General features: G+C 40.6%; 1 protein-coding gene across 5 annotated transcripts in view; it reads right to left on the reverse strand.

The window, feature by feature from the left end:
- PHACTR4 (phosphatase and actin regulator 4) overlaps nucleotides 1-26571 on the reverse strand; it is a 116812-nt gene that overhangs the window by 59102 nt on the left and 31139 nt on the right. For 4 of the 5 annotated variants that reach the window (XM_082650166.1, XM_082650164.1, XM_082650167.1 and 1 more), the window contains exon 2: nucleotides 17006-17059. In XM_082650166.1, the coding sequence (XP_082506292.1) occupies nucleotides 17006-17021 (16 nt within the window). In that variant the 5' untranslated portion in view covers nucleotides 17022-17059. Of the gene's footprint in view, nucleotides 1-17005; nucleotides 17060-17465; nucleotides 17521-26571 lie in introns of all 5 variants that reach the window. The other variant, XM_082650162.1, reaches the window with a different exon arrangement.

Here is a 26571-nt window from a genome sequence, read left to right on the forward strand (position 1 = left end):
CATCCGCTTTTTCACCTTTTGATTGGTTAGGGTATGTAGTGAGTATGACAATAAATTATCAAGCAAAACCAACTGGACTTCACTGTAACCAATGTTAAGCTACTGGCCCTGGATGCATTATGAGATTATAACTAGAAGTAACAAGCACACACCAAAGCGCTTCACCCCAGCAAGAATGTCTTTTCTTTGGTGCCACTTTTCTCCTTTACTATTTAAGACATAATTCTTACGGGTTCTAGCTATTGAAGCCCTTTGATTATCCAGCTCTATACTGAAGAGGGAAAAGACTGACCTGGGGTGGGGGGCGGGGTGTAAAATGGACAAAATAAAGCTGCTAGACCCATCTGCTTTACACCATTTAAATTCTTTTGGGAGATCAAAGAAGAAAAACAGAAGATACACAATCATCAAAAGAAACCTAAATCTGAAATTTTATAATGTTTGAATAGTCAAGTAAAATGCAGTATTTATTTAATATTCTCATGCAGTGAAAAAAAAGAAAGCTGTAGCTACAGACTGCAATCTGATATGATGTCACTCTGGCTACCAAGAGATACACACACTAGTTTGATGAGGAAAAAACAAAACACAACTCTTTGGGACTTCCCTGGTGGCCCACTGGGTAAGACTCCGCACTCCCAATGCAGGGGGCCTGGGTTCGATCCCTGGTCTGGGAACTAGATCCTGCATACATGACGCAACTAAAGAGTTTGCATGCCACAGCTAAGAATCTGCATGCCGCAACCAAGAAGACTGCAAACCATGCCTAAGAGCCTGTATGCCACAACGAAGATCCTGCATGCCGCAACTAAGATCCGATGCAGCCAGAATAAATATTAAACACACACACACACACACACACACACACACACACACAAATCTTCAATGAGGAACTGAAGGCCATCAACATCATTCCACAAGATAGTCCATTATACTACTATCCCCCTCTTTTAATGGAAGCCTCCATTACGGGGTGTGTACGTGTGTGCACATCTGTGCGTGTTTTGGACTCCACTGATATTTCATGTTGCAATCTTGTAAAACCTATCCTGCCTTTGAATCAAGTCAAAGCTCTATCATGAAAGGCCATTTTTAGTATGATAGAACTCTAGAGGGCCAAGAAGCCAACCACTGAGGTTGTTTTGAAACTAATGGTCCACCGCCTAATGGGAAATGTTCATATAAGTTTTATTACCAACTTTTAAATCCCACTGATCATACTTAACCTGAATTTGAAGTAAAGTTGAAGAAAAACATTTATTTATATTTTTATTTTGGCCGTGCCATGGGGCTTGCGGGATCTTAGTTCCCCGACCAGGATTGAACCCATGCCCCCTGCAACAGTGCAGAGTCTTAACCACTGGACCGGCAAGGAAGTCCCACTCACCACTTACTATTAAACCATAAAAATTTCAAGAACTTTAAAGTTTTCTTTTCTTTAATAAAAATAATACACACTTTTAAATCTGAATATGCCAATACACTGTGCTGTGCACACTGCTGTTTATCAAGGTTATTTCTTTAAGTAAATTGGGTAGATGGACACTCATAAATTTTCTTATTTCTTGACGTAACGCCTTTACTTACTTATCTATGATAGCAAATTTCTAGTTTTATAAGTTATGTACTTTTCTTGGGCTTCCCTGGTGGCGCAGTGGTTGGGAGTCCGCCTGCCGATGCAGGGGACACGGGTTCGTGCCCCGGTCCGGGAGGATCCCACATGCTGCAGAGCAGCTGGGCCCGTGAACCATGGCTGCTGAGCCTGCGCGTTCGGAGCCTGTGTTCTGCAACGGGAGAGGCCACAACAGTGAGAGGCCCGCGTACCACAAAAAAAAAAAAAAAAAAATTTATTCTAATAGATATAAAAATTTTATGATTCATTTTTGAACATTTAGTTTGCATTTATCAGCCATGTTACTGAATTCTTTTTCAGTTGATTCTTTTGGGAATATTTTTCTGAAGAGAGAATAATACTAGCCAACAACTATATACTTATTCTGTTTGTTATTGGAAACATACCTCTAATGATTGCTCATCTTACTGCACTAAGAACCCCCAAAATAATGTTAAATAAAGTAACAGTGGGCATTCTTGTCTTGTTCTTGCTCTAGTGGACATTTCTTCAGTATTTCACTGGTAAGTGTGCTAGTGTCTCTTGGTTTCAGATAGCTATTCTTTATCATATTAAAGGATTATGCAAGCATATTATAAAAGAAAAAAATGAACTAAAAGGATATACACAACATTCATGTTATGGGTTGTCACTGGAGAGTAGTGGTCAAAGGAGATTATAACTAACTTTTATAAATATGCCCTAATGTTACCAATTTTAAAATCAATTGAGTAGAAATATAGGTTCTTGTTATTATTTAAATATTTTAGAATAAAAATAAATTATCCTATTCTTAGTGTAATAAAAGCTTTGAGTGGAATAGTTGAACTTTATCAAAAATTTTTGTGATCAGTAGAGATAAGCATATCGTTTTCCTCCTGTTTTTTTGACTTATCAATGTACTAATGTGTTATTATTTATAGTTTCCTTAATATAATACTTAGATCTTGAAAGAATTCCTCTTGGTTATATTCTTTTAATATACTGAGAGATCTGACATATCCAATGGGGAAAAAAGCAGTTCTAATCAGTATGTTAAAATAACTATATAGCTATAGTAATATAGTTATCTATAACTATATAGATAACTGCTCTAGAAAAAAACATGGAAGTAAATATATCAAAATATTATCAGTAGTTACCACAGGGTGGAAAGATCAAGTGTGACTTAAATTTTTCTACTTTACACCACTTTATATTTTCCAGAGGAAATATGTATTGTTTTTGAAATCAGAAAAAAATATAATAATGACTTGTTGAATTTAATCTGCAAGTACTTTATACAGACTTTCTACAACTATATTCATTAAGTGAGATAGGAAAAATTTCAATTTTCTTTTTGCACTATCTTTGTCAGCTCTCAGTTATCAAGATTTTATAAAATAAATGAGTGTACTTTCTTTTTCTCTACAGTGTGTGATATAGCATTATAATTATTTGCTTCTTCAAACAATTAATGAAACTGTCCATAAGAATCACTGGGGGACTTCCCTAGTGGTCCAGCGGTAAAGAATCCACCTTTCAATGCAGGGGACACGGGTTTGGTCCCTGGTAAGGGAACTAAGATCTCACATGCCACAGAGCAACTAAGCCCACATGCCACAACTACTGAGCTCATGCGCCTCAACAAGAGAGCCCATGTGCCACAAACTACAGAGCCCATGCACCCTGGAGCCTGCACGCCACAACTAGAGAGAGAAAACCCGCTGCCACAACTAGAGACAGGCCTATGCACCACAATGAAGAGCCTGTGTGCTGCAACAAAGGATAGCACATGCCTCAACAAAGATCCCGTGTGCTGCAACTAAGACCCGACACAGCCAAAAAAAGAAAAAGAAAAACAAACAACAAACAACTCACTGGGCTTAGATACATTTTAACATTTCGACCATGCCTGTTAGTCTATATGGGATTTTCATGTCTTGAGTCACTTTAGTAAATTATATTTCCCTAGAAAATTACCTATTTAATCAGGAATTTATTAATAAAGGTGTAAAAGTATGCAGTGGACAAAGGAGAATATTTTCAACTTCATACCATATACAAAAGTTAACTCGAAAAGAATCATTGATCTAAATGTAAAACCTAAAAAGATAAAACATCTTGAAGGAAAAACAAAAATATCTTTCTGACCCTGAGTTGAACAAAGATTTCTTAGAAGATAAGGAACACTAACCAAAAAAGAAAAAAATGGACTTCATCAATTAAAAACGTCTGCTAATAAGACAAACCACAGGCTGGGAAAAAAACATTTGTGTAGTAACACTTATAAAGAACTTGTATGTGGACCATGTAAAAAACTCTCATGGGCTTCCCTGGTGGCACAGTGGCTGAGAGTCCGCCTGCCGATGCAGGGGACACGGGTTCGTGCCCTGGTCCGGGAAGATCCCACATGCCGCGGAGTGGCTAGGCCCATGAGCCATGGCCGCTGAGCCTGCGCGTCCGGAGCCTGTGTTCCGCAGCGGGAGAGGCCACAGCAGTGAGAGGCCCGCATACCGCAAAAAAACAAAAAAACTCTCACAACTCAATAATAAGAAAATAAGCCAATTTTTAAAAAGATCAAGATCTGAACAGACATTTCATCAGAGAAAAGATATGCATGGCAAATAAACACATGAAAAGTTACTCAATATTATTAGTCATGAGGAAACTGCATATTAAAACCACAATGAGATACCGCTATACACCTATTAGAATGGCCAAAATCCAAAACACTGACAGCACCAAATGCTGGAGCAATAGGAGCTCTCATTCATTGCTGATGGGAACTCAAATAGTACAGCCACTCAGGAAGACAATCTGGCAGTTTCTTAAAAAACTAAACATACCCTTACCATACATTCCAACTGTACCCTTGGTATTTACCCAAATAATTGAAAACTTATATCCACATAAAACCTACACACAGATGTTTATAGCAACTTTATTCATAACTGCCATAATTTGGAAGCAACCAAGATGCTCTTCAGTAGGTAAAGGATAAATAAGCCATGACACATCCAAACAATGGAATATTTTTCAGTGCTAAAAAGAAAAGAGCTATCAAGCCACGAAAAGAGGAACCTTAAATGCATACTACTAGGTGACAGAAGGCAATCTGAAAAAGCTACGTATGGGGGCTTCCCTGGTGGCGCAGCAGTTGAGAGTCTGCCTGCCGATGCAGGGGACATGGGTTCGTGCCCCGGTCTGGGAAGATTCCACATGCCGCGGAGCGGCTGGGCCCATGAGCCATGGCCGCTGAGCCTGCGTGTCCAGAGCCTGTGCTACGCAACGGGAGAGGCCACAACAGTGAGAGGCCCACGTAAAAAAAAAAAAAAAAAAAAAAAAAAAGCTACGTATGAAAAAGCTACTGTATGATTCCAACTTTATGACATTATGGAAAATTAAACTTAAAAGCTTTTGCACAGCAAAGGAAACCATAAACAAGACAAAAAGACAACCCTCAGGATGGGAGAAAATATTTGCAAATGAAACAACAAAGGATTAATCTCCAAAATATACAAACAGCTCATGGAGCTCAATATCAAAAAAACAAACAATCCAATTTAAAAATGGGAGGAAGACCTAAATAGACATTTCACCAAGGAAGACATACAGATGGCCAAGAGGCACATGAAAAGATGCTCAACATCACTAATTATTAGAGAAATGCAAATCAAAACTACAATGAGGTATCACTTCACACTGGTCAGAATGGCCATTATCAAAAAATCTAGAAACAATAAATGCTGGAAAGGGTGTGGTGAAAAGGGAACCCTCCTGCACTGTTGGTGGGAATGTAAATTGATACAGCCACTATGGAGAACAGTATGGAGGTTCCTTAAAAAACTAAAAATAGAACTACCGTATGACCCAGCAATCCCACTACTGGGCACATACCCTGAGAAAACCATAATTCAAAAAGAGACATGTAGGGCTTCCCTGGTGGCACAGTGGTTAGGAATCTGCCTGCCAATGCAGGGGACACGGGTTCGAGCCCTGTCTGGTCCGGGAAGATCCCACATGCTGCGGAGCAACTAAGTCCGTGTGCCACAGCTACTGAGCCTGCGCTCTAGAGCCCGTGAGCCACAACTACTGAGCCCGCGTGCCTAGAGCCAGTGCTCCGCAGAAAGAGAAGCCACTGCAATGAGAAGCCTGCACACCACAACGAAGAGTAGCCCCCACTCGCTGTAACTAGAGAAAGCATGTGCATAGCAATGAAGACCCAACACAGCCAAAAATCAATAAATAAAATAAATAAATTAAAAAAAAAGAGAGACATGTACCACAATGTACATTGCAGCACTATTTTCAATAGCCAGGACATGGAACCAAACTAAATGTTCATCGACAGATGAATGGATAAAGATGTGGCACATATATACAACAGAATATTACTCAGCCATAAAAAGGAACGAAATTGAGTTATTTGTAGTGAGGTGGATGGACCTAGAGTCTGTCATACAGAGTGAAGTAAGTCAGAAAGAGAAAAACAAATACCGTATGCTAACACATATATATGGAATCTAAAAAAAAAAAAAAAAATGGTACTGATGAACCTAGTTGCAGGGCAGGAATAAAGAGGTAGACATATAAAATGGACTTGAGGACATGGGGTGGGAGGGGGAAGCTGGGGCGAAGTGAGAGTAGCATCGACATATATACACTACCGAATGTAGAATAGTTGGCTGGTGGAAAGCAGCAGCACAGCACAGGGAGATCGGCTCGGTGCTTTGCGATGACCTAGAGGGGTGGGATAGGGAGGATGGGAGGGAGACTCAAGAGGGAGGGGATATGGGGACATCTGTATGCATATGGCTGATTCGCTTTGTTCTGCAACAGAAACTAACCCAGTATTGTGAAGCAATTATACTCCAATAAAGATCTACTAAAAAATAAAACCAAAAAAAATATGAAAAAAAAAGGCATGAAAGGAATGAACTACTGATACATGCAACATGTATGAATCCTGACAGCTTTCTGCTAAGTGAAAAACCAGACAAAAGGCTACATATTGGGGCTTCCCTGGTGGCGCAGTGGTTGAGAGTCCGCCTGCTGATGCAGGGAACATGGGTTTGTGCCCTGGTCCGGGAAGATCCCACATGCCGTGGAGTGGCTGGGCCCGTGAGCCATGGCCGCTGAGCCTGAGTGTCCGGAGCCTGTGCTCCGCAACGGGAGAGGCCACAGCAGCGAGAGGCCCGTGTACCGCAAAAAAAAAAGAAAAAAGAAAAAAGAAAGGCTATATATTGTATAATTCTGACTACAAAAGGTAAGCAGGGAAATTTTGGTATGGAAGGAAGTACTCTTCATCTTGATTGAGGTGGTAGTTACATGATTTTACGTGTTTGTCAAAAAAAAGAACTATTATATACTTAAAAAGGGTAAATTTTACTGTATATAAATTGTATCTCAATTAACCTTATTTTTTTAAAAAAGGAATTCTAAGGAGCACCTTGTAACTGCTTAACACAGACCAAAAGCTCCATAAGAACAGAGATTACATCTTATTAGGGATCATAATTAATAAGAATATTACAGCTGCTGTATGTTCACTATGTGGTTACAATGCTAAGCACATTATAAGTACTAATTCATTTAATTCTTTTTAATAAAAATTTATTTATTTATTTATTTTTGGCTGTGTCAGGTCTTCATTGCTGCATGCGGGCTTTAGTTGTGGCGAGCAGGGGCTACTCTTCGTTGCGGTGTGTTCTCATTGCGGTGGCTTCTCTTGTTATGGAGCACGGGCTTTAGGTGTGCAGGCTTCAGTAGTTGTGGCTCGCGGGCTCTAGAGCACAGGCTCAGTATTTGTGGCACACAGGCTTAGGTGCTCCGCAGCACGTGGGATCTTCCCAGACCAGGGCTCAAACCTGTATCCCCTGCATGGCAGGCACATTCTTTTTAAAGTTTTATTTATTTATTTATTTAGTTATTTAGTTATGGCTGCATTGGGTCTTTGTTGTTGGGTCTTCGTTGCTGCATGTGGGCTTTCTCTAGTTGAGGTGAGCGGGGGCTACTCTTCGTTGTGGTGCATGGGCTTCTCATTGCGGTGGCTTCTCTTGTTGCAGAGCTCAGGTTCTAGGCATGCGGGCTTCAGTAGTTGTGGCACGCGGGCTCTAGAGTGCAGGCTCAGTAGCTGTGGTGCACGGGCTTAGTTGCTCCACGGCATGTGGGATTTCCTGGACCAGGGCTCGAACCCGTGTCCCCTGCATTTGCAGGCCGATTCTCAACCACTGTGCCACCAGGGAAGTCCCAAGCAGGCAGATTCTTAACCACTGTGCCACCAGGGAAGTCCCCATTTAATTTTTATAGCAACCTTGTGGGAAAGGTAAAATTCATATCTGTACTTTAGGGATAAACTTAAGATTAGAGAGTAACTGTCTTGCCCAAAAGGACACAGCCACAAAGTGGCAGAACTGGGATCTGAAACCAAGTTTGCTTACTCCAGAGCCTGAGGGCTTAACTGTTAGGATATACTGCTTTGCTGATTTTGCTTAGTGTTTAGTGAACAAATGAATGGATGAGGAACAAGTCAACTATGATGGAGTTTGGTAGGGTAGGCTGAATCTATTGACAGTTCATAGGAAGAATAAAACATACATATATTTAAAAGGACACGTTACTAAGTAGAGAAGTAAAGTGGTAATTTTAGGTGTAGCAGGTAAGCTGTGAATGTAGAATGACCATGATAGTCTTTAATACCCTTTAACAATACACTTTTATTCTTTTACCTCCTTTAAGAAATAATTTTACATATTTTAATTTTTGACACTGAGGAATACAAAGAAGGAACTAAAACACCCATAACCCTACAATCCAGATAAAATCCTTTTTTACATTTAAAAAACCAAAAGTAATATATGTATATAGATGAAAATGCAAACCACACGGGAAGATACAAAATGATAAGTGAAAACCTTCTATCCTTCCTTTTTCTTTTTTCTTCTTTTTTTTGCCGTGCTGCGCAGCTACTGGGTATCTTACTTAGTTCTCTGACCAGGGATTGAACTCAGGCCTATGGTAGCAAAAGCTCAGAGTCCTAACCACTGGGCCACCAGGGAATTCCCACTATCCCTCCCTTTTAATTTTCATTCTTATAATCATTGCCTATGTAGTGTCCAAGACACATTTAAAAATATATATATATATTTATTTATTTTGGCTGTGCTGGGTCTTAGTTGCGGCACGCATGCAGGATCTAGTTCCCTGACCAGGGCTTGAACCCCAGCCCCCTGCATTGGGAGCGTGAGTCTTAACCCCTGGACCACCAGGGAAATCCCTGTCCAAGACCCACTGATGAAGGGCTCAGTATGCAGAAATAAATTCGGATGGAAAATCATCTACACATTTAGTCCACCCATCATACTTTCTATGATTTTCTAGGGAGTAAGTAGCAATCAGAAGTGATGAACAGTGGTGAGACGATATGGGAGATGGTCCAGAATGTCAGCATCACTACTTTTCAGGCTTGCATGACTACAAAGATGGCTCATCTTTTCCTATTGACAGAAAAAAATAATTATAGAGCATCTGTGTTATTAAAGTTCATAGTGTTCTACTATAACTTTCATGGTGTTCTATGCACTCTATTTCCCTTAAGATTGTTAATTCTATCTTATGCAGAAAATTTAAAACCACTATAAGAAATACATACAAATATTGCCTACTATTGAGCAGTAGGATATAACAGTAAAAAGATCTTGCCCTTCATAAGTTATACTCTTATCAGAAAATAAGATGACAGAAGATATTTAATATACATATAATAATGCTATATTAAATTTCTATTGAACACCACAGGGAAAAAAATAGAAGTAACATCATTTTTGGCATTGTTTAATTCCAGAGGAATTTATCTCCTACACCTTAAGAATCTCAAAACTAATTAAGTTCATATTTTGCCTTCATTCTTAAAGAGAAGGGAGGGAAGGGCTGTGTTATTAGCATATTTTGAGCTTCAAGTACTAATAACATGATAACATCACAAAAAATTTTCCCGTGAACTTAAGTGAAATGCATTAGTCTTGAGCATGGTTCCTTAACAAATGTCCTTGAAAGGTTAGGAAAACCCCCTTTAAAACATAATAATGATTTATAAATTCAGATTCAGAATAGGAAGAAAACAATTGACTTTATTTGTTTAGGATATGGTTTCTGTTTTCCACTTCAACAAACTGATTCTCATATTTCCTATGTGATACAAATTCTAATTTAAAGGTGATATTACCTTGTTTAATCTGTTTAATCTGTTCCCAGAATACCATGCATATGAATAAAGCCTTTGCACCTAGCTTGAAATTCAGGCTTCACAACAACAATCTATCTCATTAAATAATTATTTCATCAAACACAACCAAAAACTTTTTTTTCAACAAACTGTGCTCTCTTCTGTGGAAGGGAGGGTATATAGAAACTTAATGAAGTTGTTAGAAAATTTAAAACATTTTGAGAAGGCAATTTAGTATATACAGATCCTCTCCTACCCCAAAAAACCTTTTAGAAGAAGTTTCATATGCCAGGGTTTCAGTCCCTTTTCCTGGGTGTGCTACAGAGAGAATGGCTGTTAACCCATAAACATTTGAGAAGGGAGGAAGAAAGCAGAAGCAGGAATAAGCCATTTTTAAAAGTAGCAGGGTATGAAGCATCACAGTAGCTTAAAATGTATACGTATTTTCTCTGGACCCTGTCTTCCCCCAGCACTTATGTACAGTGTGGCCCTTACTTTAAAAAAGAAAACTAGTAGCTTATACCAATATAAATTAACAATGAATACTTTCATTGTATTCTACCAGGTCCCTTTGAAAGGAAAGGGAATAAAATAAGGAGAATCAGGGTAAAAGCTGTTTGATTCCTTTACCACCTTCCCCACTCCATGACCTTGAATGTCTGTCCCATACCAACCCTGGCAGAATTCTGGAGGCCTGTTTTCTGGAAGGGATAAAACAAATGGTCTCTGGACTGGGGGACTCAAAAGGCGGTTGAGCATGAAAAACTGAGGGGAATTGAGTGAACATAATGAATACTGAATGCAGCAACCCTCCCAGTCTTCATCACCCTTTACCATCCAGTGATGAGAAGACTCCGCCCCTTGAACCCTGATACTGGTAACAGACATGTTCCTCAACAATAGGAACAAGAAGCTCACACTATAGTAAGGCCCAAAGGCAACCAGCCTATGCATTTAAAGCTTCTAATTTAAAGCTCACCACTCTTAATCACAAGCAGACAGCTAATTATTACTAGACTTCAGAGGAAAACTCTTACATAAGAGAGATCAAAACAAACAAAGGAAAACAACTTTGGGGGAAAAGAGCCTATGCAGGGCAAAGTAAATCTGTTGAAACAATAAAGAATATTATGAAAGAAATATTCAGAGAATAAAAAAGACCTCCTAGGGACTTCCCTGGCGGTCCAGTGGTTAAGACTTCACCTTCCAATGCAGGGGGTGTGGGTTCGATCCCTGGTCAGGGAGCTAAGATCAGAAGTGGCCTTGAGGCTAAAAAACCAAAACATAAAGCAGAAGCAATATTGTAACAAATTCAATAAAGACTTTAAAAATGGTCCACATCAAAAAAAAATCTTAAAAAAAAAAGAACTCCTAGAAATTAAAAAACATAATAGTAGAAAAGAATTTTTTTTTTTTTGCCGTACGCGGGCCTCTCACTGTTGTGGCCTCTCCCGTTGCGGAGCTCAGGCTCCGGACGCGCAGGCTCAGTGGCCATGGCTCACAGGCCCAGCCGCTCCGCGGCATGTGGGATCTTCCCAGACTGGGGCATGAACCCGTGGCCCCTGCATGGGCAGGCGGACTCTCAACCACTGCGCCACCAGGGAAGCCCGAAAAGAAAAATTTAATAGAATATAAAGATAAAGAAATCTTGCAGGAGGTAGAGCTAAAGAAAAAAAGAGATGAAAATTAGAGAACTATTTCAGGATTCCATCATCAAGCAGCTATTGGCAATCAAGAGAGAAGAAGCGGGAGCTCCCTGGTGGTCCAGTGGTTAGGAATCCACCTTCCAAAGCAGGGGACGCAGGTTTGTCCCTGGTCAGGGAACTAAGATCCCACATGCTGTGGGGCAACTAAGCCCAAGCGCCACAAATAAGACCTGACGGAGCCATAAATAAATAAATAAATATTTAAAAAAAAAGAAAGAAAGCAGAAGACATGGGATTTAGGAAACAAAAGAGCCAACACAGGAGAGAAGCAGAGTTCCCAGGTGAATAAGAATACCCCAGGATGACAGCTGTGTACCACACACAGGGAGACACCTGTCCATATTGGAGCAATGTGACTCAACATACATACTGAAGGCTATTGTCACCAAGATCTCTGCTGCCATTTACTCTTTTTAAAGATAAGAAGATAGTGCCCAGGTGAGCTCATCTTGACTAAATGCTGGTGAATTTCTTCTCAAAATACTGAGCTGCCTAATGAGCTCAGAACACTCATTTCACCCACAGAAGTGTTCTTTAACTTATTCCTAAAAGCTTCAGGTAGGTCATGATCAACTTAGGAGAGACCACAGAGCAGCTCACTCTCTCTGACCATACTTCTGCCAAGTGTCCAAGATTGAAGCCCTGCCCAAAACAATTTCCAGGACTAAGTCTTGACTCTGTCCATAACTTCCACAGAAGAGACTCTGAAAATTAGGAAACTGAAGCAGGTATGGTCCACTGATGTCTGGGTATCCCCCAAGATCCTTTCAGGACCCAAGAGGTACAATGATATACTTAATAATACTAAAGAATTTGTTGCCTTTTTCATCATGTTGACACTGGTACTAAGGGTACAAAAGCAATGGTGAGCAAAACTGCTGGCACCTTCACACATATCAAGGCAGTAGCACCAAACTGTAGTAGGACGCATAATCTTCACCACTACATAATTACAGTTAAAAATAATGCCAATTTAAGAATATCCTTGATAAAGCCGTAAAAACTATTATTAGTTTTAATGAATCTCAAGCCCTCTATGTGTCTTTTTACTATTTTGCATGATGAAATGGTAAGTACAATGGTTACCTTCAGTTAAGGCATCTGTGTAGTTGAGTTGCAAGCTGAACTGGCCAGTTTGTCTCATGAAGTACTGCTTTTACTGGAAAGACTGAATGACAAACTATTTTGTTCAAGCTTAGATATTTCACAGATATTTTCTCAAAAATGAATGGAGCCTGTCACTACAAATAAAACTGACAGTACTTGTTGCCAGTGATATATGTCAAGCTTTCAAGAGAAAATTCTAATTTTGGAAAACATATCCACTAGAGTGAGCCTGCCAACTTCCCAATATTTAAAGACTTTTCTGGTGAGATCAGTGGTGGCATTAACAAATGTGATTTTAGAATATTATATAATAAAATGTGTAAACATCTGTCCATGTAAGAAAGGTCCTAGAGGCCTTAGGTCTGTCCCACTAGAATGTGATGGGTAAAAATCTCTCACTTTAATTTTCAGAATGCAACAAATAATTCTTTTCCAATGTATCTACATAACTGTTAGTTAACCTAACTGTAACAAAATTCTCAACCATCTTCCAGGGGCTCCATCTTCTTAGAAACAAATTCATTTTACATTCAGAATTCTTTTCCTTTTCAAATGGCACTGAGTGGACCATAATTCAATAAACCAGATTCTTATCATATGTATGTTTTGTGAGCAATTAAAAAAAAAAACCCTACAAACTATTATGCATAAAATAAGCTACAAGGATATATTGTACAACACAGGGAATATAACCAAATTAAATTAAAAAAATAAAAATAAAGTATAAGGGCTTCCCTGGTGGCGCAGTGGTTAAGAATCCGCCCGCCAGTGCAGAGGACACGGGTTCGAGCCCTGGTCTGGGAAGATCCCACATGCCGCGGAGCAACTAAGCCTGTGCGCCACAACTACTGAGCCTGCGCTCTAGAGCCCAAGAGCCACAACTACTGAGCCCGCCGTGCTGCAACTACTGAAGCCCGCGCGCCTAGAGCCCATGCTCCGCAACAAGAGAAGCCACTGCAATGAGAAGCCTGCGCACCGCAACAAAGAGCAGCCCCCGCTCACAGCAACTAGAGAAAGCCCACGCACAGCAACAAAGACCCAATGCAGCCAAAATAATAAATAAATAAATAAAAGTATAAGAGGAAAAAATCCTCTCACTAGCACAGAAGACAAACATTTTCTCATATTAGTGATCAAAAGCACATATTAATTTATATTTCAACTGACTACTAGCCAACTGTAACTTCCATAGCAACTTTCCCTTTGGTATTCTCTAGTAAATTTAAATTATATTTAAATTTAATTTAAGTTGATTTAATTAGCTTAATAATAAGTTTAATTAATTAGATTAAATTCCATTTAAGTTATGTTTAAGTTAGGTGAGGTAAGGAGGTCACTCAGCAGAAAAAAAAATGTTTCCCATAAAAGCCTTTGGAGTTGTCGTACATTACGCTAGTTTATCATACGAACATGTTCTTTAGGATTTGTCACCAAGCAACTATATCAACTCGATTCACCAAATTGTTCATAAATAACGCCCTTAAGAATTAATTTGTAAAGAAACTGCAAATTTATGAATAAAGTACTGACTGCCCTCTAGTGTTCAAAATAAGGATTTCACTGATGAGCTAGATGCAAGGTACACTACAGGGTGAAAAAAGCCAAACTCCTAAAGAAGCCATTTAGGGTCATTAAAATCAGAGGAGAAATTCTTATCTGGCAAGGTTTTCAACAACAGTCTTTTCAAAGCAAGACAACAAGCTATTAATCTGAGCTATCTGGTTACTTACTTGTACCAGGTGCCCAAAGAGCCTAATTTCAGTCATCTACAGTAACTGTGTGTGAGTAGAATATAAACTTGGAACCTTTTTTACACTACTACTTCAAGTTACACTGCCATAAAATGAGATTCAGACTTTTCCCCATTTGGTGAAGAAGCACAAAATGCTCGAATCAAAACCTGCCTCTTGAAAAAAAAAAAAAAAAAAAAAACCTGCCTCTTGGGCTTCCCTGGTGGCCTAGTGGTTGAGAGTCCACCTGCCGATGGGGACACGGGTTCGTGCCCCAGTCTGGGAAGACCCCACATGCCGCGGAGCGGCTGGGCCCGTGAGCCATGGCTGCTGAGCCTGCGCGTCCGGAGCCTGTGCTCCACAACGGGAGAGGCCACAACTGTGAGAGGCCTGAGTACCGAAAAAAAAAAAAAAAAAAAAAAAAAACCTGCCTCTTGGGACTTCCATGGTGGCGCAATGGTTAAGAACCCACCCGCCAATGCAGGGGACACGACTTTGATCCCTGGTCCGGGAAGATCCCACATGCCGCGGAGCAACTAAGCCCATGCACCACAACTACTGAAGCCTGCGTGCCTGGAGCCCTTGCTCCACAAGAGAAGCCACCACAGTGAGAAGCCCAGCGCACTGCAACAAAGAGTAGCCCCCCTGCTCACCACAACTAGAGAAAGCCCGCGCGCAGCAACGAAGACCCAACGCAGCCAAAAAAAAAAAATAATAAATAAATAAAATAAAAGTACCTATCTTTTAAAAAAACAAAAACAAAAACAAAACCTGCCTCTAGCATAATGAGGTTATTAACAAGGAAAACTTTCTCTGGTTGCTTTTTTTTTTGCTGATGCATATAAAGTGGGAAGTACGTCCTAACTAGTCTTCCAAGTGTATAATATGTGGGTTTGTTTTTTTTTTGGCTGTTACGCTTTTAATTGTGGGAGGTACAATATGCATCAATGTACAAGAATGTTTTACATACTCATTAGCATAGTGATTAATGTAAATTTAAGGATATACAATGTGTTAAACCTAAAAAAACTACGAAGTTTCCTGCAACTTAAGATAATGGAAAGGCTCCTTCTTAAGTTTTTACACACCACCTTTACTTTTAAAATTCTAAATCGTATCGGGGGGAACTAAAAAGTAATAGAAGGCTTGTTTCAGCTGTGGTTCAACAATTCTAATGAAGCTGTACAGCAATGACACTGGAATTGTGAATTTTTCCCCCAAAGGGCTTTCTAGATGACCACAGGAAAAATTTTTAAAAGTATTTCCAATAACATGTAGGCAAGGCGAGTAGCTTAATAGTTTAAAAGCCTGGGGACTTCCCTGGTGGCGCAGTGGTTAGGAATCCGCCTGCCAATGCAGCAGACACGGGTTCAATCCCTGGCCTGGGAAGATCCCACATGCTGCAGAGCAACTAAGCCCGTGCACCATGACTACTGAAGCCCACGTGCCTAGAGCCTGTGCTCCGTAACAAGAGAAGCCACCGCAATGAGAAGCCTATGCACTGCAACTAGCCCCCACTCACCGCAACTAGAGAAAGCCTGTGCACAGCAATGAAGACCCAACGCAGCCAAAAATAAATAAATAAATAAATAAATAAATAAAATGCTGTGGATTCAGAACACAATGATAAAAAATAAAATAAAAGCCTGGAAAGCAGCTAAGATGTCTCATCTTAGAGAATTTTAAAATATGGTAGAAATACCATTTCTCTCCTACAGAGAAACTTTTTAAAGCACGGATATAACTCTACAGATACTAAAGAAACATCAATAATTTTCAAAAAGCTTCAATAAACACCCCAAGGCACAAGTGTTCAAAATGGCCTACTAACTATCTCAGACCGTATCTCTCTGTGAAATTGCAGTCAATAGGAAAACAGAGTTCAATACACAGTGACTGACTTTTTAGTCAAAAAGGTAGATACAAAACCTTTGTGTATCTAGATTTATACTCCCTTAACCATGTTGTTACAGAATTTAAAACTTATTATTTTAACTTGCCAACTGGTTCTTTGCTGTATTTGAAGTAACTAACATTCTAGAGCATTAGGTCTCAAAGTGTGGTCTAGGAACTACTAGAGATGACGCATAGCAATGTCAGAATTACTTTTTATATTACAAAAGTGCTATTTGCCTTTTCACTCTCATTAGCTCCAATCAGTCAATTCTCCAGAGTCTACAGGGTATGTGATAACAAAACAGATTAAATGCAGAAGCAGATATGTGAATCCAGCTGTCTTCTATTAAACCAGACATTAAAGAGATTTGCAAAATGTAAAACAATGCCACTCTTCTTGTTACTCTTTTTTATTTGGGGAGTTATTTTTCATTAAAAAATTTTATTTATGTAACATATAATGGGTTTATTAATGTTATTTTGAAATGAATTAATATCTTTAAATGTCTATTTTAATTTGTAATATAGTAAATATCAATAGATATAAATCATACAAACAAAGCTCTTTGGGGCCCTCAATTATACTTCAGAGTATAAAGGGATCCTGAGGCCAAAAAGTTTGAGAACTGATAAACTAGAGAGCTTAGCACACTAAACATGAAAAAAATCAATTTATTCTCAAAGCTTTAATGGAGGTAAGGATAAAACACAAATATCATTTACTAAGAAAAATGTAGGTGATACTCACCAAATGGATCTTCCATGCCACTATTAACCAGTTTAGGGAGGTGGTATATAGTTTCTAAAAAGAGAAAAAAGTAAATGATATACTTAAAACATAAAATCCATCACCTTTTATATTTCTTAAAAAATAAACCCAATTCAGTAACACTGATTATAGTTTAAAACTAGAACATTATAGAAATGTACAACTTATTAAGTGAGAACATTGCCAACTGGGATTTATTTTAAGGGGGTTGAGGTACAGATATAAGTTCCCTTTCCAATCTCCATCTTGAATTTACTGGAGTGTAAGGAAAAAAGCAAGTTAAAAAATTTTTTTTTTATTTTTTAGGGAGGGGGGACAAAGGGAAAAAGGGAGGGGTGGGGAAGGGGAGAGGGAAGAAGGGAGGGAAGGAGAGAGAGCAGCAAAAAGCCAAATTTTTATGCAAAAAAACCCCCAAACAAACAAAACTCACAAAACTCACATAAACATCTGGGAAAGCATATGAGGATATCATAGAATGAAGGAATTGGTTTTGCCTGAGGAAAGTAGAAAGTAGTTCAGTAAGTTAAGAATGCTCAAGTATTAAAATAAAACAAAAAAATTTTGAAAAAAGTCGAACAAGTATAGATATTCAACCTCCCTCACCCTTAATCAAAACAAGGATCGAATCTGCCCAATCTTGCTTTTTTATCTCTTTCATAGTTTTGATCCCAAGGGCACTCCTTAGTTAACAATTTGAATACTAAACTCCAATTCAGAGTCTGCTTTTCAGAGAATATAACCTACTAACAGTGGGGGCTGGCAGTGATCTGAGAAAATTAGGACTGTGAAGGGGTTTTGGAGTTGAATCCTCACAGAGTAGATAGCAATGAGGACCCCACTGGTGGTGGTAGGTAACCAGATAATCCCTGGCACAAGGTGCTGGTACAATTCTTAAACTTTCACTAGTGGTGAATAATGATGATCTATCTATGGACAGAATGATCTAGTTGATTGGATTGATGAGGTACTTGAAGAGTAAGGGGGAAATAACTATAATGACAATGGAATTGAACGGCTATTACTAAACTTAACTGATGCTCTAGAAGAAGACAACAAAAAGCTAAGAGTGATTAACAGTCAACTGAAAGTCAAATATGGGGAATTCCCTGGCAGTCCAGCGGTCAGGACTCCATGCTTTCACTGGCAAGGGCCGGGGTTCAGTCCATGGTTGGGAACTAAAATCCCACAAGCTGTGTGGCGCAGCCTAAATAAATAAGTAAGTAAGCATCAATAAGTAATTTAAAAAAAGAAAGTCAAATATGAACACCCCAGGGCCTCCTGGTAGTTTACAAAGAGGCTCTTTTCTGTGGCAGCAGGAGGAGAGAAAAAGCTGGAGACCAGGCCCAAGAGTTAATCAACAGAGTAGCCGAGCACCAAGGAAGGTTAACTCTCAGCCAAGGGAGGTATGCTATGCCACGTCAGGTCCCTGACTGGGAAAGAACGAGACCCTAATACATGAGATGGAGACAAGTGAGTTGATGCCCCTCCAATATCTTAAATGCAATAGGGCCCTTGAAACTGCGAAACTGGCTCACCATCTCTGTAAGAGCTAGCACTCTTCCCGCACTTGAAGATAATGCAGAGGCCTCCCCACCCTGCTCAGTAAACAATGTCCCCTCAGGATCTGCCACCTCCATGCCTCCTAACTTGTAGTAGGTCAGGGCATAACCCAGCCCAGATATTTTGTGCCTGATAAGGTCACAAAGGAATTATAACCCAAGGGAGCTGCAAGACTTAGCCAGCAGGTACTGGCAGGGGCTAAGTGAGAGCAAATGTGAATTCTGAGGGTGCTTGAACATCAGAACCAGAACATAAAGTTACTGATCACTCTCCGAAGATACAGGATTTAACACCCTAGCAAAAACCTCAGAATATGGTATGAACTTATCACTAGGATGGTTCCTAAAAGCTGGAAAAGTCACGGCCCATGATAAGTAGCAATGACAAAACTGCAGTGGCAGACAGGGGAGGAAGGGATTAAAAGGCTCACTTAGTGAAGTTGGCTTGCTGAAGTGGTCAGAAAAAAGTATTATGTTCCTTGAAATGGCTGGGAGGATACTATAAGGAATGTGCTGGTGATAGGGGCACCAGCATCATTAAGAAGTTTAAAAGCTGTTCTCCATAGAGAATTTGTTATAAAACTAATGCCACTGGGACTTCCCTGGTGGTGCAGTGATTAAGAATCCGCCTGCCAATGCAGGGGACACGGCTTCGATCCCTGGTCTGGGAAGATCCCACATGCCACAGAGCAACTAAGCCCGTGCGCCACAGCTACTGAGCCTGTGCTCTGTAGCCCCCGAGCCACAACTACTGAGCCCGCGTGCCACAACTACTGAAGCCCACGCACCTAGAGCCCATGCTCCGCAACGAGAGAAGCCACTGCAATGAGAAGCCAGTGTACTGTAACGAAGAGCAGCCCCCGCTTGCCGCAACTGGAGAAAGCCCGCGCGCAGCAATGAAGACCCAACACAACCAAAAAAAGAAAAAGATGTATAAAACAAAAAAACCCCCTAATGCCACTGATAGCAACGGTGATGATAGGACCCTAAAACAAAGGAGACCAGGCCATGGTACTTAATGATTGAAGCCAGATGGAGACACTTACTATAAAGATCAGCAAAGTCAGAGTGTCAGTCAAAGGAATCCGACTCACAGATTTGTAGAGATAGTTAATAAAGCATGGTGTATTTATGAAGCAAAATAGACAAGCAGCTAATAAGAGCACTTCTCCATCTGTAACATCAAAAGAAATCAGGGATGGAAGATCTGGATGCTGAGGTCAGTCCCCTCAATAAAAAAATAGCAGAATCCATGCCCAGTGTCTGAACATGAGCCAGTTTCAGATCCTGACCCCTTTGACTGAAGGAGGCCAGGTACCCAAGAGAAAAGAACCTGCAACACCAAAGCAAGTATAACAATTCCCTGAGAAACCTATGGCCTAAGAGACCCATATACTATAGGTCTTATGGACTCCATACTCAGAAGGTCCCTGCACTTGAAGTTTAATGCTCTGCAGTCACTGTCTTAAAAGTCTTAATAATTTTACCTATGAATTTCTGCTCCATAAGTGAAATCTGAGGGGGAAAATGAAGCATGTGCTGGGGGCTTGAAGCCTCAGCTCACACACAGTCCACCTCTTCCTGTCTTCCCAGGAGTGGCCTCTTGGCCACTCCCTCTGGTCCCAGCTGGCCATCCTTTCCCTGCCTGGGCTAGGAGTGCCACATACTTTTGGTGGGCAATTTCTCTCGCCCACTCTCAATCCAGGTGTATTCAGCATGCAAATTATGTAGTCAGCTCTGTCTACGGTCATTTACTCAGGTAACAGTAAACTGCGTAAACGGGAATGCTAACATTTTAAGGACAGGTTGACATTGACACCTGGAGTCCGGAAGTATAATCATGGACTTATGAGGACCAGGAAATAAACTGAGCCCTGGCCAAGATCCAGTTCACGATGGGCCCACTGGGTGTGTGAACCATCCTGGTGGTCACTTCCCTGGACCCTGAATGTATAACTGAAATAGACATACCTGGAAGTTAGTGAGTCCTTGGCCTATGGGATAGGAGTTATACTGGAGAAGGCCAAGTGGAAGGAAGCCTCTAAAGGTGGGTGCCCCATCCCACCTTCCAAGATAATAAACACAAAAGAAAACAATATTGTATTCTGGGGGCAAGGGAGGGGAGATGGCAGAAATTAGTGCTACACCCCCAGAGGATGCAGGATTTAGCAGTGTGGTCCCGGCAGAAACCAGATAAATCCTGGAGGAAGGTAGATTACCACAAACTCAATCTAATAGTAGCCACAACTGCAGCTGCCATGCCAGATGTGGTATCTTTGCTAGAGCCAATTAACACAGCCCCAGGAGCATAGTACACTGTCAGAGATCGAAGGAATAAGTTCTTTTTCTCTTATCCCGTCAAGAAAGTAGGATCAGAAACAATTCACATTCACATGGAATGGATTATAGCATACTTTTACAGGACCATGTCAATTTTGCCAGTGTCTCATGTAATATAGTCCTATGATAATACAGACTTCTTGTAGAATATCACACTGACCTACTATATTAATAACATCATGCTAATTGGGCCAGATGAACAGGAGGTGGATAGCACACTGAAGGCCTTGACAGAACACATGGACTCCAGAGGGTGAAAGATAAATGCTACAGAGATTCAGGCACCCATTCATCAGTAAAATTTTTATAGGTCCAGTAGTCAGGGGCTTGATAAAACATGCCATTCAAGTAAAGGCATCCAAGTAACCAACTGCATCTTGCACCTCCCACCATTAAGAGGGAAGCATGACACCCAAGAATACTGTTCTGGCTTTTATATCAGGTGACACAAAAAGTTACCAGTTTCCAGAACAGTAAAGGACTCTGCAGGTCTGGATGGTGAGGCAAACAATCTGGCAAATGCTATGGTATTATGGCAAGCCCCAGTGGGAGAATCACTATGCAGACCCCTGGGATCTGGAGCAAGGCCATTCCATTTTCAGTGGAAAATTGTATGCCTTCTGCAAAACAACTCCTGGCATGCTACTGGGTCCTAGCATATATAGAACACCTGATGATGTGACACCAAGTGACCATTTATCCAGAATCACCCACCATGACCTAGGTTCTACGAGACATACCAAGTCATAGGGTTGGGTGGACCCAGCAATAATTCAGCATTAAGATGAAGGTGATACATCCAGTATCTAGCACAAGTAGGACCAGAAGTCACGAGCATGAGCAGATAGCCCAAACCCTCATATCATCTATCATTGTTGCAAAGTGCCCCTTCATTAGCATATACCTTTGGCCACACTGGGGGGCCCTCACAGCCAGCTGACAAAGGAAAAACCCTCACCTTCTTCACAGATGGCTGTAACTGGGTCCAAGTCAAAAATGGACAGTGGTTGCACCACAGCCTCACTCAGGGTTGGCACTGAAGGACAGTGCCCAATGGGCAGAGCTTCAGGCAGACTGTCTACTTTATGCAGACAAAGAATTGGTTTGAGGTTAAAATATATGTGGACTCACAGGTAAATGACCTGATGTGCTGGTCAGGGGGCATAAAAGGAGAACGATTAGAAAATTAGGGGGAAAAAAAAAAGAAAATTAGGGGAAGGAGGTCTTAAGGTAGAGGCACGTGGGAGGATACAAGAATAGACACATTTGAAGATCTTCATATCACATGTTAACAGTCATCAGAGAACATCTACCATGAAAAAAGCACAAAACAACCAAGTAGACAATGACTCAACCAGTTTACATCAGCCATCTTTTGTCATGGCCTCCCCAGTGCTAGAAAAATGAACACCTGAAAGAAGGTGGTCATGTGGCAGAGATATACTCTATGCATAGACAACAGTATGAAGTCCTACTTACCAAGTATGCTCTAGCTACTGATGCCACCAAGAGCCCGAATGGCCAGCAACAGAGACAAACACAAAGCTTCCAGTATGACATCTTTCAAGGAAACCAACCAGCCTTTGGATGGCAAGCTGACTGTATTTGGCCCCTTCCACCCTGAAAAGGTGAACAATTTATTCTGAAAGAAACAGGGGGACTTCCCTGGTGGTCCAGCTGTTAAGGCTCCATGCTCCCAATGCAGATGGCCCGGGTTTGATCCCTGGTCAGGGAACTAGATCCCTCATGCTGCAACAAAGATCCTGCATGCTGTAACTAAGACCTGGAGCAGCCAAATAAATTAATTAATTAAAAAAAAAAAAGAAAGAAATAGGGACATATTCTGGCTGTACATTTGCCTTTCCTGCCCTCAGGGCTGCAGTGAACAGTAAATGAGAGTTAAGGAAATGTTTAATCTACCAGTAAGCATCATCCTACATAACATCATTTCATGACAAGGGACCCACTCTGTAGTAAAGTAAGTGCAAGAGAGGGCCCCGGACCATGGGATCTACTGGTGGTATATATACAACAACACCTAGAATCTGCTAACCTAAAAGAGCACTGGAATGGCCTGATGAAGGCACAGCTGAAGCACCAACTCAATGACGTATTTTATGACAAAAGAGTACCATCTTCCTGGGTGCAATATATACACCAAATCAAAGACCTTTATATGCTAGTGGTCTTCAAAACAGGAAAAATACATGGATGTGAGAAATGGGGCGGGGGTGGTGGTGGGTGGGTAGAAATAGCATACCCGATTTATTATCAATCCCAAAGACCCACCTGGGGAATTTTTGTTTCCTATCTCTGCAACTCTGGGTTCTGCAGAGTTAAAGATCTTGGTCACCAAAAAAGAAACACTTCCACAGGAGATAAGAGTCCCAAGAGGCTATAAGCTACAGCTGTCACCTGGGCATTGTGGAGTCCTCGTATCCAGGGATCATCAGGCAAGAAGAGGAACTATCATCTTGGTAGGGGTAACTAATCCTCATTATCAGAAAGAGGGTTGCTATTCCACACCACAATGAAAATATATTTAAAATTCAGATGATCCACTTTGGTGCCTACTGGTATTCTCTTTCCCAATTCTGACAGTACAGTAAACAGACAAGTTGGAAACTCTAACCGGAGAAAAGCATGGTAACCGGTGGTTCAGATCCCTCAGGAATGAGGGTTTGGGTCATACCACTAAGTAAAGCCATTGAGACTGGCAGAGATGGTAGCTGAGGGCAAGGGGAATCTGAAATGGAGAGTGGAAAGAGGTAACAATTATTAGTTGTAACCCTGAGACCAACCAGTTGCAGCAGCAGGAGACAAAGTACTAATCTTCCTCTTCTAAGTATTCCCCAGGAAGAGAGGCCCTCCAGCTACTCTCTCAACATATATAAAGAAGTAGATGAGACGAATGAAAATGATGCAAAATACCAAAACTTATGGGATGCAGCTAAAGCAGTGCTTGGAGGGAAATTTATAGCTGTAAATACTACATTAAAAAAGAAGAAAGATCTGAAATCAACAACACAATAGTTTACTGTAAGATAATAGAAGAAAAACAAAATAAATCAAAAGGAAGGAAATAATAAGGATTAGAGTGGAAATTAATGAAATAGAAAATACAAAAATTAACTCAAAATAGGACTTCCCTGGTGGTCCAGTGGTTAAGACTCCACACTTCCACTGCAGGGGGCATGGGTTTGATCCCTGGTCAGGGAACTAAGATCCCACATGCTGCACGGCGTGGCCAAAAAATAAAGTAAATAAAATTTAATTTAATTTAAAAGGTACTTTGAAAAAACTAACTCAAAATAGATAAAAGATCTAAACGTAGGAGCTAAAACTAGAAAGCTCTTAAAAGAAAACATAGGCATAAATTTATGACCTTGGATTAGGCAATGGTTTCTTAGTTATGACACCAAAAGAAAAAAATAGATAAACTTGACATTATCCAAATTAAAAACAGAAAATAACAAGTGTTAGGAGGATGTGGAGAAATTAGAACACTTGTGCATTAGTGGTGGGAATACAAAATGATGCAGCTGCTGGGAAAACAGAATAGTACTTCCTCAAAAAATTTTTAAATTAAAAACAATTACCATATGATTCATCAAGTCTACTCCTGGGTATATACCCCAAAGAATTGAAAGCAGGAAATCAAACAGATATTTGTACACCTATGTTTACAGCAGCATTACTGACAATAGCCAAAAGGTGGAAACAATCCAAATATCCATCAGTGGGTGAATAGGTAAATAAAATGTGGTATGTATTATTCAGCCTTAATAAGGAATGAAATTCTGACATATACTACAACATGGATGATTATGCTAACTGAAATAAGCCAGACACAAAAGGATAAATATTGTATGACTGCACTTCCATGAAGTACCCAGACTAGCCAAATTCATACAGGCAGAGAGTTGGATGGTGGTTGCCAGGGGTAGGGGGAGGAGCTGTTTAATGGGTAGAGTTTCAGTTTGGGAAGATGAAAAAGTTCTGTAAATGGATGGTAGTAACAGCTGCACAACAATGTGAATGTATTTAATGGCACTGAACTGTACCCTTAAAAAATGTTAAAATGGTAAACTTTATATTATGTATATTTTACTATAATTAAAAAAAAAAAAAGAAAATGCCTGAATCTTGGTAAGTACAGTGAGTTTTATGGCATTTTAACTTGCCTGATTCCCATCTCCCTCTCCTCCCCTAGCTTTCTGGCAGCCTTGAAAACCAAGAGCCTCACAACATTAGTTATTAAAACCAGCAGCCTAGCAACCACTGGAGGGTGCAGAACAAATTTGGAGCTCCCCAAAAACCCCATGCCCAGAGAACTGTTACTATCTGATCTGATTAGCACCAAGAAGTTCCATTCTCAGAGTTACTTTATTTGACCTGACTCAGAGCTTGTTGTGTGTGAACAACCTTATCCTTAGCACATTTTTCAAAAATAATCAGTGGCAACTGTTTAACATCCCAACTGCCTAAGGCAGTGATGATACCAGTTAGGGCTAACAGGACACTGACCAAAAAATTTGAATGTTCAGGAATGAGACGTCTACAAGGGGCTTTGAAAAGCTGACATATTCTTGGATACCTAGAAGGACACATGCATTTATGGGCTCAGGGAAAGTCTTAAGAAGGCCCTAATCTCTCACCTCTGGGTGACCTTGAGGTTCTGTGCAAGCAGAAAGTGATGGCTAAGGCAAAGTTGTAAATTGCCTGCAGGAACACTGATGGCATACTGCAATATACACAGAGTACCCTCGGCAAAGGCTAGAAAACTTATTGGTTCAAGGCATTTAAGGAAATTTCTGTCTAATCATTAGCTAACCACAACCAAGCAGGCACTTCAACGTCTGCACAAAACAAAGAATACAGGCTCTACAGATTTAGTCCAGGGAAGTCACTCAACAAACAGCAATGAGAAACCCACAGGAAGGAGGGGAATCTGATTTGCAGACTTGCCACATTATTTTATTTTATATTAATTTTTAAAAAGATTTATTTATCATTTTATTTATTTTATTCTATTTATTTTTGGCTGTGTCGGGTCTTAGTTGCGGCACATGGGATCTTTCGTTGTGGCGCGCAGGCTTCTCTTTAGTTGTGGCGTGTAGGTTCCAGAGTGTGTGGGTTCTGTAGTTTGCAGCATACAGGCTCTCTAGTTGAGGCGTGTGAGCTCAGTAGCTGTGGCACACAGGCTCAGTTGCCCCACGGCATGTGGGATCTTAGTTCCCTGACCAGAGATCGAACCTGCGTCCCCTTCAATGTAAGGCAGATTCCTCACCACTGGACCACCAGGGAAGTCCTGCCACATTATTATTATTTTTTTTCTTTTTGCGGTACGCGGGCCTCTCACTGCTGTGGTCTCTCCCGTTGCGGAGCAACAGGCTCCGGACGCGCAGGCCCAGCGGCCATGGCTCAGGGGCCCAGCCGCTCCGTGGCATGTGGGATCTTCCCAGACCAGGGCACGAACCCGCGTCCCCTGCATCGGCAGGCGGACTGCCAACCACTGCGCCACCAAGGAAGCCCCCGCCACATTATTTTAAATGCTCACTTTTCAATACAAAAATGAGACACATCAACAGGAAAGTATGGTGCATATATAGGAGGAAGAAAGCAATCAATAAAACTGTATCTGAG

The sequence above is a fragment of the Grampus griseus genome, assembly GCF_964374135.1.
Source record: "Grampus griseus genome assembly, chromosome: 1".
Taxonomy (NCBI): domain Eukaryota; kingdom Metazoa; phylum Chordata; class Mammalia; order Artiodactyla; family Delphinidae; genus Grampus; species Grampus griseus.